The 14,690-nt window shown below is 36.2% G+C and overlaps 1 protein-coding gene and 1 non-coding gene across 7 annotated transcripts in view; both read right to left on the bottom strand.

Moving 5' to 3' along the window:
• LOC119865415 (transmembrane protein 258-like) overlaps positions 1 to 7,928 on the bottom strand; it is a 34,075-nt gene extending 26,147 nt beyond the window's left edge. For 5 of the 6 annotated variants that reach the window (XM_038571157.1, XM_038571155.1, XM_038571154.1 and 2 more), the window contains exons 1-2: positions 7,396 to 7,928; positions 4,207 to 4,251 (exon numbers count right to left, since the gene is read on the bottom strand). In XM_038571157.1, coding sequence (XP_038427085.1) covers positions 7,689 to 7,928 — 240 coding nt within the window. In that variant the 3' untranslated portion in view covers positions 4,207 to 4,251; positions 7,396 to 7,688. Of the gene's footprint in view, positions 1 to 4,206; positions 4,252 to 4,372; positions 4,868 to 7,395 lie in introns of those variants that run through there. The other variant, XR_005377165.1, reaches the window with a different exon arrangement.
• Positions 7,929 to 8,188: 260 nt separating this feature from the next.
• On the bottom strand, positions 8,189 to 8,294 carry LOC119865495. The gene has a single exon (XR_005377322.1). It is a non-coding gene; the product is annotated as a U6 spliceosomal RNA (small nuclear RNA).
• Positions 8,295 to 14,690: the final 6,396 nt, after the last annotated feature.

Here is a 14,690-nt window from a genome sequence, read left to right on the forward strand (position 1 = left end):
ATATAGATGTGAGTGTGTGTGTGTGTGTGTGTGTGTGTGTGAGCATAAAAAAAAATAGACTCCTTGATATGATCTTAGATCCCCCATTGCAACTGACTTGAAACTGAAACTACTGCCTGTCCAATTTTCTGAATATCAGAGAATGTCCACAATTATCTGAAAGGACTATGAAATTCTCCTTCTAACATCTCTTTTTTCTTTAGATCCCTCAACCACATAAAACCGAGATACTATTATCTATTAAGCCAGGTATTAGAGAGATATGCACATATGTAAAAAAAAAAAATTAAAGGCCATTACAGTGGAATGTATTCACTGCTCTGAAGCTGAAACACATGCCTGTGGGGCCATCTGATCTTGTCTTGGGAAGCCCAGAAGCCTTTTTCATTCTATTCCACAAATATTTATTGAGTTCAGTCTTTGCACTTGGGTGATGGTAGGTAAAATGGTGATAAATGAAAATAATTCCTTTGTAACCCCCAGTGAACAGCTAACAAAATGCAAATTCCAGAGTAGGTTTCTTGGCTCTCAAGGCTGTTGGTGTGTGAAGATGTGTTTTATCCTACACTCCTCAGATGACAAGGTTATAGATGTTTGGTGTTCCCCATCAGGCAGTTCTAATGTTAATGTCAACCTTCACTTGCAAAGCCCAACACTTACTATTAAAACAAGAAAATAAGAGGTAATAACAGGTCTTATGGAGCCTTACCTCCACTCACTTATTTCAGGAGCCACCATTTCTAATGTTCTCCATCAACAGTTTGGCATGCTTTTGTGAAACTCTAACTGTTCACTATTCTTTTGGTCATTCTGTGCCATAACTGGATCAATACCATGTTTTCGATGACTAATCCTAAGCAGAAGCTTTCAAGCCTGGCTTTAAATGTTTCAAAAGCTAGCAAAAATGGAAGTGCAGACATTCAACTAATAGGCAGCCCTACACTTGGAACATTGGGCCTCCCTCCCTATGGGAGCTTGCTCTCCTGCATTTAGTTTGAAGGCCACATGGCTTGTCTGCCAGAAACCTCAAATGGTACTTCTAGTAGCTGCTGAAGCATTTGCTGCACAGTTGCAAGACTGAGTGTTTATTTATACTTACTTGCAAAGGAAATTGTCTGCTGCAGACTAACCACAGGTACTATTCCTAGGCTCTTGCCAGTTTCCCAGGGAAGACCAGAATCTGTGGCGGCACCAGAGATGCTCCAGTCTCAGTCTCTATTACAGATTTATGCTTCCTTGGCAGGTTCAGCAACTCAGATCTCACCATTTGGGTGGGCTTTAGCCAGAGGTTTCCCTTGCTTCCTGTAGCCATGGGAAACTCAGGACCTGATCTGTCATCGCCTTGGAGGTATCTACATTCTGGGTGACCCACTTCCTATTTTGGCTTCTGAGTGATCCAGGTGAGGCCTTCAGCTAGTGTCACTAAGGCTACCTCCATGGGGTGACCCCCCCACCCCGGATCTTTGCATATGAATATATTATGGTCAAATCTCCATGTTAGATAAGTGAAACATTACCATTTATTAATCATGGCTAATAAGAGTGTCCTAAACCCCGAAGTAATTGCAGGCCAGAGACAGGCTTTGCAAGTGAGTGTAAGTTTTAATTTAAAAGATTGGCCACTAATACCCATAACAACTTGAATGAAACCCAAAGGTATTAGGCTGAGTAAAGGAAGTCATTTTCAAAAGATTACATACTGATTCCATTTTTATGCCATTCTCAAAAAGACAAAACTACAGAGACAGAGAAAAAAAATTACTGCTTATTAGGGAATGGAGTGGGGAAAGGAGTGACTCTAAACTGATAGAAGAGACTTTTGGTGGTGATGAAACACTTCTGTATTCTATGGTAGTGGTTACATGAATCTGTGCATGTGTTAAATTTCATAGGACTATACACCAAAACAACAATAACAGCATCAGACAAATGAATGCATATAAAAATTGGTGAAATGTGAATATTGTCTATAGTTTGGTTGATAATTTAATGTAGTAATATAAATTTCCTTATTTCAATAATTCTATTATTCTTCAAGATGACATCATTGGGGGAAGTTGGTTGAAGGGGACACAAAAAATTCTCTGTACCAATTTTGCCCCTTCAATGAAAGCCAAAAATTCTTTTTAAAAAATGTTTTGTTTTAAGTAGGAATAGTAAGTACGTAGCAAGAGCCTCATTTTCAGTGAATATTTATATGTATATCTAGATATACATAATATATGTATGATTATTTTTTAATGAAGTTATGATCAATACAACTTAATAAAAAGAAGCAACATCTAAGGACATAATTAACCTGTGGAATTGCAAAGGATAATCTTCTATCTTTGCCTGCACTATTTTGGGCATGGTCTTGGAGACACAGCCATTATGACTTAGCTGATAGTAATATGCACTATTTTTATTTCTGCCTGGTGGTTCTTCCATTACCTAGCTGCCTTCCTATGCACGAGTGTCAGACTTAAAGATCCCATTGCCTACTGGACACTCAGCCCTTAAAGTCAACCAGGTGAAAATGCCACCAATTATTACTACTCTGCCACTACCTGCCACACCATCCTGCTTCCTACCAACACAATTCTACTTTTCTATTGCTTTTCCCTACCTCAGTGGGTGAGGAACAGACATGAGACAGAATCCCGTGAGGCATCTTCGACAGCTCTTTATTCCCAACATCCAATTTGAGCTAAATCCCTCTGATTATATCTCTAAAATACATATGGACTCTCTGGCCTCATCACCATTGGCACTTCCTCAACTGTCCTGTTTTAATAGCCTGTGACCAAGATCCGGAATTCCAACTATGTAACCCTCAAGTGTATCAGAGTGATCTTCGAACATGCAGATCAAATGCCAGTGTTCACAACCCTGTCACCTACTAAAGGCCAGTCTGCCTTGTATAAAAGACAGCCCCTCAAAAATCAGTCCCTTATCTACCTCTGTGGCTTACTATCTCATCACTTCCACCTTGAAATGCATGCTTCAGAAACACTCAACTACCAAGCGCACCCTAAAGAAAATCTGTAGTTCTCTTTCACAGACTGTTTCCTCTGTTCCAAGTTCACTTCTTATCCTCGTCTTCCAGGAGAACTTTTTATTTCCCAAACCCTGGCACGGTCACAATTTTCTCTGAAATCCTGCTATAAGAATTCATTAACTCGTCATTACCTTGTATATATTTCTATTACTAAATATATACATATATGTTTAATGTTTTGTATAAAATTATATTTATATGTTATGTATAATTTATATATTACATATAATATATATGTAATTTATTATATTTAATATATTATGTATAATTCATGTATATTACATATATAATATAAAAATATATGTCTATAATATGCATAATATATAATATACATACAATTATATATAATATACATGTGATTATAATAATATACTGTTATTATGTATTTATATATTATATATATATAAATATATAAGATATATTTATATATCTTTCCAAATGGATATTAAATGTAATATAAAATACATTAAATGTAATATATAAATAATACTTTATATATATTTTTTTTTCACGTATCTACTCTTTTTCTCTCTTAAACTCTGAATCTAACCATGCCTTTGTACTCCTGGTGCCTAGCATCAATATAGTAATACAGTAGGTCTTAGTAAGTGAACTACTGAATAAATAAATGATTAATGAATAAATCAATGCTAACTTGTCTCTTTATAGCTTTGTATTTAACAGGGATATAAATGAAAGCTGTGAATACAGTGTGTACTATCTAATGCACTCCAGCTTAGAGAACTTGTTTATCTACCGTTTTTATAACCAAACACATAAATAATAAAATAAACCAGATTGCTTTATAGTTGTTAAACTGGAGCTGTTAAATTCTACAGTTCTTCTCCAGAGAAGAGGCATATTTTCAGCATTTTATGTAATGGAAGGACTTTGCCCAGAAAAAGAAGCTAGGTACCCAACTTGGGTGTTCATTGGGTTGCATCTGTTTTGAAGTCACGTTTGCCTTCAGACCATCCCTGTTGTGGAGAAATGAAACACGATGTGCTGATAATGAATCAATAATATGTTGATACTGTGCACGGGGATTAATCAAGAGCACTCGTTCTCTTTCAGGACAATTTCAAGCTGCCAGTAATCAGCAGAGACATGCAAGCTGGAGAGCAAGCCAAGCACACACTTGACAGGGACAATCAAGCTGTACATACCGATCTCCACAGTGAAATTCAGAGAGGGCCTTCCAGTCCCCAAGGCTGGAAATGCACACAACCTTAGGTTAAATACCAATTCCCTCATTCTGTCTTTGGGTCAACTAGTACACATTCAAATTACTTAACCTTGAGTTGCTCTCTTGTAATAGAGACACTAACTTACCTTTTTCCTTTATACTCTAGAGGAGTATCTAATTAAAATAAAGATTTTCCCCTCCATTTGGATATAAATACTTAATTCTTGCAGTTGACCATTTTATCACTTCTTGCTTCCTCATTATATATAGAGTAAATATCAACTTCATAGAGTAGAGTAAACCATTACAGCTCTGATTAAAGTGACCCTAACAATCTGGTGTTGATTGCCTCCTTCGGGGAGAATTCATTGATAAATAATAATATGAGGACACAAAAGATGCTGTTTTAGCTGTTCTTCTGAAAAACAATACTTAGAAGTAAGACAATATAAAAACTGATAAAAAAGTTTGTTCCTATTTTTATTCTCCCATTTAAAAATTATATGAAGATCCAGCATTCATTCCATCATTCCACATGAAAAATGTAAAACTAAGCAAGTTAAAGGGATTGTCTCACTGTCACTAAGTTAGTTGTTTCAAGAATGTTAATTCCGTTCAACTACCTGTGTTTGCAGAACCGATCTGCATGTCCCTGGACTTTACTGGCTACTACTCTCCAGATCTAATTCTCTATCTGGACAGATAGTGCTCTCACTCAATACTACATGTTCCCTTGGCATGAAACTGTGGATTGCATAAACCTCTGATCCCTGCCAGAAAAGTCTTCCAGTCTTGGTCTCTCCTGTCCTATATGTTAGCAACTAGCATCCCTGTTGAATATTTACCAGCTCTTTCATATTATCCTGTAGATCCATTTTTTTTTTTTTACCCATCTCCACCCTACTCTGTGCCCCAGGAGGCTAAAGAATATGGATTATATCAATTTACAACTTTATCTTCTGGATTCTAGTTAGATTTAGCCAACTGGAAGCACCCACAGGGGTGGGGAAAGGAGAGTAAAGTCATGATATTCATTTCTACAGTTCTCTCCCCGAGGATCAACTCCCTCAGTCCGAGGTCACAGCACCTCCCGGGTGCCTTCTCTGTAAGTAACACCTATGGTTACAAGCTACATTAGCAGGTGTGGTTTCCTGATATCATTCTCACTCTTTTGTAAGAGGTCTCTTTATAACTAATTCTCCTCCAACTATCCATTTTTTTGTTTGGACCCAAACTAATACATGAAAGGAAGAAAAAGAGTAGCATATAAAGCAGTGGATATATAAAATAATATTTGGTCTCCTTATGTTTATCTCATCTCTATTCCTATCTCATTTTCCCAAATTATGCCTAATGACAATGCAATGCTCTTGAGAGAAACATTCAATATGTTACTGCCCAATTGAACATACTCTTATTGAAGATGCTGATATTCTTACTATATGTGTGTAATAATTGGCTAATTAGTTAAAAAACTGATTAATAGCATAGAGTTAGATCAGACTACTGTGAAGGGACATTATCTCCTCCCCAACTTTGAAAGTTGTATTTCAAAAACCTTTACATAAAAATGAGCTCATGATTGAAGGATTAAAGTACAATTTTCAAAAAAATTCAAAACATGACTCATATAAATATAAAAATGAACACATATTACAGATTTAATTAATTAATTAATTAATGAAGGAGCCAGTAAGATAGAGAGCCTAGTTCAGAGGAGATGTTTACATACAGAAACACGTAATGACAAAGACATGCTCTTTTTGATCCAATTCTCATCAAACTCCTCTAAGACCTGGAAGTCTTGACCTTGGGCTTTAGTGTACTTCCTTGTGGGGCCTGCATCACCATTGTAGCAAGAATTTTGCCAAGTCAGTTTAGAAGGAATTGCCACACTCAATATATCATCACCTACAAAATCTGATCAAATTCCTTATCTCCCTAACCCCCCTGTTATCTGATATTTCTAGCCTGTCTTTAGGAGACTGACGCCCTAGTTTTGATACCTCATCAGTAATTTTCTATCCACCGATGCTCCCACCTCGCTCTTTGGCTGTAAATCTTTCCTTGTATTTAGAATTGAGCCCGATCTCTATCTCTCCTACTGAAAAATGCCATTGCACTAGTCCCCTGAATAAAATCTTCCTTACTCTTCTTTAACAAGGGTCAGAATGATTTTTAAAAATAACTGTCAGTCAAAGGAACGCTGAAATGGATTTGCTACTAAGATAATGGGTTTGTATTAAGATACAAAACTGTGTAATACTCCATAGAGAAATAAAACTATAACATGTGGCATCATCTTTTCTCCTAGCTAAAACACGCAAGTTAACACAGAAATGGAAAATAGTAAAAAATGATTAAGTAGCAAATAGTTAAGTCAATACAGGTGTATCCTCCTTTAAAATTAAATTAATTCTCAGATGTGTCTGTTAAACAATGACATTGAAAAGTCAGTCATCCTCTGATTTATTTACAAGTTTTGGATGATTTTTCTTAACAAAAGATATTAACATTTTATGGAACATGAAGATGAGCCAGATGAAGTTATCAGCAAGTCTACATGCCACCTCCAAACTTTTCATTTATTGAAATCAAAATGAAGGCAAAATCCTACAGAAGCATATAATAGTAAAATCTCCATTGATATTTTATTAAAAATAGATTTCTTGTGCTCTTCTGCTTCTCTATCTATTCCAGGTTGGAATGGGCAATGTAATGAAGTTCATGAGATTCTTTCTCTTTTAAGGAACCTTAATGAGTTTCTTTTATGTATACTTTCATAGATAACTAAATTATCAGGGCTTATAGCTTTTTTTCCCCACCTATGCTGATGCTGTAACTTTTCTCACACGTGAAAAACTAAAAGTTTAAACAATTTCTTTCACTAGATGCAGACTTTAAAACTACCATCTGCTTCTAGAAAGAGTTTTAAAGTTCCTTCTACCTGAGACTGTTCTTAAAAGTTTCCAATTATTTTCCCCTTTGGAATCTTTTTGAACCCCTTTTAGCATCACAGGATAAATTAGTTTATAAGTAACAGGATTCTTCCTCAAAAGGAGAGGTAATGAAATTCAAGAAAATGTGAACAACCAAACTTATAAAGGTGAAAAACAAGCAAAAATGCAGCTACAATAAATACTTAACCATATGTCAATATATTACATACCATAATAGCTTGTCTTCACCCCAATTCTGTATCCTGTGGCTCCATGAGGTAAAAAGGACTAAACCCAAACTCACACTGCTAAAAAGCATGTATCAGGATGTGATGTCTATCCAATGCTTTTCACTGCACCAGGGTGCCTTCCTAAGAAATAATATATTCTACATTTTTTTAAGGTCACATACCTGCCTTTATTGTGAGCAGCAAGCAGGTAGGACATTTCCAACAATAGTAAAACAAATTAATTTACTAAAGCAGGGATTCATTGAAGCTGCCTGGATGGAACCCTTGAGAGCTCATATGAAGATGCTAACCCAGAGCAGCAAGAAGAGGACTACAAAGCCCAGGAAGAGCGAGGCCACCAAAGGGATGAGGAGCTCTTTATAGATTATCCCGAGTGCACTTGGAGGAGTAACCTCATAAACGAAGAGCCAGGAGGTGAAGAACATGCCAATGGCCAAGAGCAGCACAGTCAGATGGGGGAAGACAGCCGGGTTCACTGGGCTGGTGTATCTCCTCATGGCCTCTAGCTCCATTTTGTCAAGTACATGATTATTTACCACTTCGCCACTGGAATAACACACCGGCAGGATATAGTCTACATTTTATAGCTATAAATTATACTGTCACCAAAACAAAAGAACCAGTCAAGTTATGAATACCCATTGATTCTCAAGTGTAGCACCTTCTCTTCCTTGTTGGTTCTGCAAATAATTTCTTCATGAAAATAAAATGAGGATATGACACTCTGTGTCATCAACATTAAAAGGAAAACTGAACACAATCTTCCATATTTTTTAATACGGAATGCTTCACAAATTTGCATGTTATCCTTGTACAGGGGCCAAATAATCTTCTCTTTATTATTCCAATTTTAGTATATGTGCTATTGAAACAAGCACCATGTCTTCTTGATTTTTTTTACAAATACTTCATTAAAAATATGAATGTAACAAAAATAACAAACTTAAAATAGTCTGCCTTGTGAAAAAGAAAGCTCTTTGTTTCTTCCAAAATTTTGATGTCAAATCTAAAATGTTTTGCTTTCCTGCAAAAGCATGCTTTTTCTCAGTTTTCACCTGCTGTGAGAATTATTCCTACATTATAATTAGTTCAGATAAATGAATGGCAAGATTGCTCTTCAGATTTTACTTTTTAAAGCTCATTTACATGATGGTCTATGATGACATGGTTATTAACAGTTTTTGGGCAATTAATTAAGGTAGTTGGTAGAGTTGTTAGCACAAAATGAAACTAAGAGGTTGTTTTAGTAAATCCTTCTGCTCAGGAGACATGATAGTAGCCATTAATCCACACTAACTAAATGAATAATGCTGTTCCTCCTCTCACACTATTCTCTTTGGTAGGCTGCTAAATAATATAGCAGGTTTAAAAAAATTTTTTTCAAGTGTAAAGTTTTGGTATCCTTCAACTACTGTCACAGCTTTCTTCCCTTTTCTCCCCAAGCTGTGAAGCACTGAGTGTGTACTGGCTGTTTTCTCTCAAGGAGCTCTTTCTTTCATCTCGTCACAGGCTCTATCAGACAGAAGTGTATCACAGTAAAAACTCCAGTGATCATTTTTGAGAATAAAGAAATGCCTTTCTGGGGCTCAGGATTTCTCCACTTGCTTATACATTCTCCTCTTCTTTTCCAGATATTCATCTAGGACTTCCCAATATCAGTTCTTATTTCCTTCCTAGGCCCACCCCATGGCTGGGAGGTGGGATTGAGGCTAGTGTTGTGTATGATATGTGTGAGTGGCAGGGACGTACGGACTCTCTGGCTGAGCCAACATAAGCCCGTGCTCAGTTTCCCACTCTGCCCCTTCCCCTGTCTGCCACAGCGCTCCTGGAAAAGCCACAAGCCTGCTGAGATGCCACGACGAGGATGGTTGTCCCAGACTGTCACCCCCAAACTCACTGAGGGCTTTGCCTTTGTGAGAAATAAATTTTGCCGTGTTAAGCCACTAAGGTTATGAACACTGTAGGACAACTTAGTTTATGCACCTTGAAAAGAAACCCTGAGACTGATGCCTTCTTGGCTTATATATTCAGGAGCCCCTTCCCCGTTTATGTTTCTAATTCACAACATTGTGCAATGTGCCCTCAAAGATTTATTGCAATTCAGATAAATGGCAACACATTTTTTGCAGCTTTATTGAGAACTCATTGACAAATTTGTAAGACATTTGAAGTATATACTAATTTAGTACAGAAAAACGTATTATTTTAGAAACAGGCTGTAGTTGCACCTGGCTGTATCAGTGAAGCAGAGGAAATCTCTTTGAAAGGAAGAACAGCTTTTGTTTGAAAATCAACAACTTCATAGGACTTTTTTTTTAAATAAAAGCCAAGTTTCCACCCCCAAACTCTCTCACACACATATGAACACACACACAGACAGCATTTGGATTGAAGATATCTAAATGATTAGACTTTTGAATGTCCCTTCAACAGGACCGTGGGGTTTGGGGGGAGCAGGGGTTGGAGGAGGGGCATTTAGTTTGTAACTTAGACATAAGTTGAGTGAGAAGACTGCCCAAGAAAGTCTGGGTGGAGAAGGGACGAGGAACATCAGAACGGTTGGTTCATCAACCTTCGCTCTGTTGAAGTTGCCCTATTCTGTACTAGCCTGCGATCCCCTCAGGGGATCCACACACCTTTAGGGCTCTGCTTGTATTAAAACATTGGGTATAGCTTTTAAAAACCTAATATCCATTGAATGTTTCCATGACTGACATGCTTTTGTTGGTCATGGACCATTATTGTTTGTGCCTTCCAGGCTCTGTTTTCTGAGAGATGTGCAAGCTAGCATACCTTCGATGAGTTTCTCGATTGCGTATGAATAATAAGCAAAGAGGCATTGAAAACTGCAGCCACTCTGAACCTCTTAACCTTCCCATTCCACCTCTCCTGAGGTTTATGAATGAATAATTTTTAATTAATTAATTACTCAATCAGTGAGCCTTCTAACAATCAGTTCTGACTAATTCTCTTTCCACTAAAAAGAAGAAAAGAGAAGCAAAAGAAAGAAAGGAAGAAAGCTGTCGGCATGACAGGTAAATTAATGCAGTGTCAGGAAATAGTAAAGACTGACTGAGAAAGGGGAAAATGGGCTTAAACCAGATTTTCTTTCTTCTGGGAAAATGATTATGCATGAATTCCTCCTTGCCCTCTCTAAGGCTGTGCATCTTACGATTACAGGATCTCAGACAGGTCAAAATTAAACCACTAATACTGAACTGCACATCCTCTCTATCATGGGTAGGAGCGAACCATCCATTTATCTTTAATTCTCTTTTAAAATCTTTAATGGACTTTTTGTCAGAGGAAACATAGAAAAAAAAAAGAACAAGAAGAAAGAAAAAAAATCTTAGAACAGAGTGTGTTTAGAAATTTCTGTCTTGTAGTAAACATAAACTAGGTAACATACAGTATAAGTCAGCCAAATATTTTTGACCTAAAAATGTTATAGTATTTCAGGGTCTCTTCCACAAGAGTTGAGGTTTGGACAGTTCAGCTGCATCACTGTAATCCCTGTGTGCTGTAGTTGGGCTATGCAGCATAAACAGCCACTTATTTTTTATCTTTAAGGTACTCTCTGAATCTCCTCAATTCATAGCTGACCTGTGATATTTCATAAAATCAAGCATACTCTGAAAATATTTCATATTAGTATTTCTTTTCAGCTGCATTATCTTCAAATATCAATAGCAAATAAAAGCCACAATAATACTTTATAACAGGATAATCTGCACAATAAGAATCCTTCCTTGGACAATAAAATTCATATCTACATAAACAGAAAAAAGTATACCTTATATAATATGACACTACCTCCTCTCAAACCAGTTCATAAAATCCCTCTCTTTTTATAGGTATTTCTATTCAAGTATACACACAGACATTTCCCTGCATTTAGTTTACATGAAAATTATTTTAAATCATGAATTATTGACACAATATACTTGTACTTTATGTGAGATGTTTTCACTGGAGAAAAAATATTTATGGTTATACTATGCAAAAATTGAATTTTTTTTTCAATTCCCAGTCACGTTTTACTCTTCTAAATTTCATCACTTTAATATTTGGCATTTCTGTGGCCTAAAAAGACTAGACTCATTTAAGATTTAATGAAGAGCTATTTACCTCTTAAATCTTCTTCCCTTGAGTAATGAAATAATTACCCTCCCATAATCATGGAAACGTGAAACTTGAATCTCAAATTGAGCTGTTGTGAGAAGGGTTAGTGATGCTGCATAGGTGATCACCATGGTAACATTTGGAAATGGCACTGATGTCAAGCCAAGAGCATGGTATTTCTATTCCCACAAGAGCCCGACCAGGGACTGGAGATGAACTCTTGCATGGTCTTAGGAAAATGACTGAAAGCTAACATTTGCTGGGTCTCCCACTGGAGTATACACATCACCATTTCATATCATTCTCAGAGGAAGATGATTTGAAAATACAACAACGTATTCTCAATAGTTTTAATTAAAATTGCTTTGTAACGTTATAGCATTATGATGTGTGTGCGTGTATGTGTGTCTGCGTGTGTGCATGAACTTGCTGTACATTCAAATGAAGCTTAGCCCTAAGGAAGAACATGATGATGCTAGGAAGGGAATTCACTAAAGCTTTAGTCACATAATGGAGATAATTAAATAATTAGACATTCTTCAAAATATCGGAGCAAGTTAATTCATTTTTAGCAGCATGGATTAGGGAGGTGATTTTATAAATCCTAAGGAGAAAATGATTTACTTGGAATTGAAGAGGAATAATTAGTGTCACTTTGGCCCCGGTATGTGTATGTGTGTTTATGTGTTTGTGTGTGTAAAACACATCCTATTTTAATTTCAAACAATACAGGAAGCACCAAATTGGACTGAATAGAGAAAAGACAAGCCAACATAAATTAAAAACTAATACAAAACACATATATAAAATTTTGCATCACAGGCTCCTGGATGGCTCAGTAAGATAAGTGTCCTCCTACTCTTGATTTCAGCTCAGGTCATGATCTTGGGGTTCTGAGATCAAGCCTAGCATTGGGCCCCGTGCTCAGCAAGGAATCTGCTTAAGGATTCTCTGTCTCTCTCCCTCTCTTTCTGCCGCTCCTCCTGCTCACACTCTCTCTCCCTCAAATTAATTAATTAATTAATTAATCTTTTAGAAATTAGCATCATAATTTTCAAGAATATATAGTAATTTTAGGACTACTTAAAGTTTTTCCAAGAGAAGGGGCTCATACAATAAGTACATAATTACTATTTGTAATTAGTATATTAAATATTTGTATGCACCTATGTGCTAGTAAAGTGCTTCAAAGCAGTTTGTTCACCTGAGTAAATAAAGATTGCCCTTACAATCTTGCTTATGTTTTATTTAATATTAAATAAATATTTTAACAATGCATAATTTATATATTCATAATATAATAACCTATGTAAATATATAACAAATATAATAATAAATATTTACTAGAGCAAGTGAAAGACCAACTTTAGCCCATTTCACCAATTCATTTATCTATATGGACATTCAATCAATCGACAAATCATTACTAAGTACCTGTTATTAAGCACTATGCTATGTGTTGCAGATATTTAAAAAAAATGAAAATAAGCACAGTTGTCTTGGAGGTTAAGGTCCACTGGTGAGAGCAATAATCAAATATTTACTTAAATAAATGTAAAAATCACAACTATAGCAAATTTTTATCAAAGAAAGTTACACGGTGGCCCATAAATCACTGAAGGAAAGATATGACCCATGAGAAGAGATCAGAACAATCCTCCCTAAGGAAGTGAAGCTGAAAAGTGAAGGAAATTTAGGAATGTGCTATTATCCTCCATATTCTAGAGGAAAATCTCTGACCCTTACAGTTATAATAGTAATTTACATATCTTTCCAATAGTGAGTTTGAACATTTTCCTACCGGCTTTTTTAATGATTTGAATGTCATTAATCATTTTTTTACTTTTTTAATAATATACTTTTTCCTCATTCATCTCCTGGGCCAATAGTTCTTTTGTAGACTCAGTAGAAATGAATAAAGAACACTATCTAGCAAAGCTCAATACTTGTTGAAGTCCACAGATATTTGTTGTTTGTCTATGGTTATGAGCTGGATGTGTGCCCTCAAAACAGATGTTGAAGTCCCAACCCCCAGGACCTCAGAATGTGACTTTATTAGGAAATTGGACCTTGCAGGTATACTTAGTTAAGAAGAAATTGTATCTGTGTGCAATACAACAACACACATGGAGAACATCATGTGATAAAGAAGACAAAGATCGGAGTTATGCAGCTGCAAACCAAGAAATGCCAAAGATTGTTAGCAAACGACAAGAAGCTGGGAAAAGGTAAGGAAGGGTTTCCCAACAGTTCTAAGGGACTTCAACTCTGCCAATACCTTGATTTTGGACTTCTTATCTCTAGAACTATGAAACAATACATTTATATTGTTTTAAGTCACCACAGCAACCCTAAAGAACTAAGAGCACCAGGCACTATGCTAGGCACTTATTAACTTGACATGACAAGAAATGCAATGACATAAAAAGTGTGGTCTTGCCTCACAGGAGCTTCCAATAGAAACATATTTATTGGGACACCTGGGTGGCTCAGCGGTTGAGTGTCTGCCTTCGGTTCAGGGTGTGATCCCAGGTCTGGGGATCGAGTCCTGCATTGGGCTCCCTGTGAGGAGCCTGCTTCTCCCTCTGCCTATGTCTCTGTCTCTCCCGCTGTGTCTCTCGTGAATAAATAAATAAAATCTTTTTTTAAAAAAAGAAACATTTATTTACTTGAAGAAAATGAGGAACATATCAACTTTTGATGAATATGTGGTGGAAATTACAAATAGTTATATAATATAACTAATCAAGAAAACACATTGGAGATACTTGAATTTAAAGGAGAGGAGGGACCCTATGGGGCACACATCTTCAAATCTGTTCATGTAAACGAGAACTCAAATGATGTCCCAGATAGAACTTAGTCTCCCTCATGAGAAATGAGTAGAATTAAAGCAGAATTTCTGACCACATCAACACCAAGAAAATATCATGCACAATTAAAGGAGTCCATACACACATAGATAGAGGTTTAGGCAATTACAAATCCCCCTGCTTCTGGAGATTGAGGTCAAACACTTTAGGTTGTATGAATAATGGTTTAGTAATTTAATTGCTAATTCCATTTTAACATATATTAAAATAATAGACTATAATGGAGATGGTATGGGAGTAGACATAATAAAATGTGGTAATTTATAATGTAAATAAAGG

Source organism: Canis lupus, chromosome 23 (genome assembly GCF_011100685.1).
Source record: "Canis lupus familiaris isolate Mischka breed German Shepherd chromosome 23, alternate assembly UU_Cfam_GSD_1.0, whole genome shotgun sequence".
In the NCBI taxonomy this organism is placed as follows: domain Eukaryota; kingdom Metazoa; phylum Chordata; class Mammalia; order Carnivora; family Canidae; genus Canis; species Canis lupus.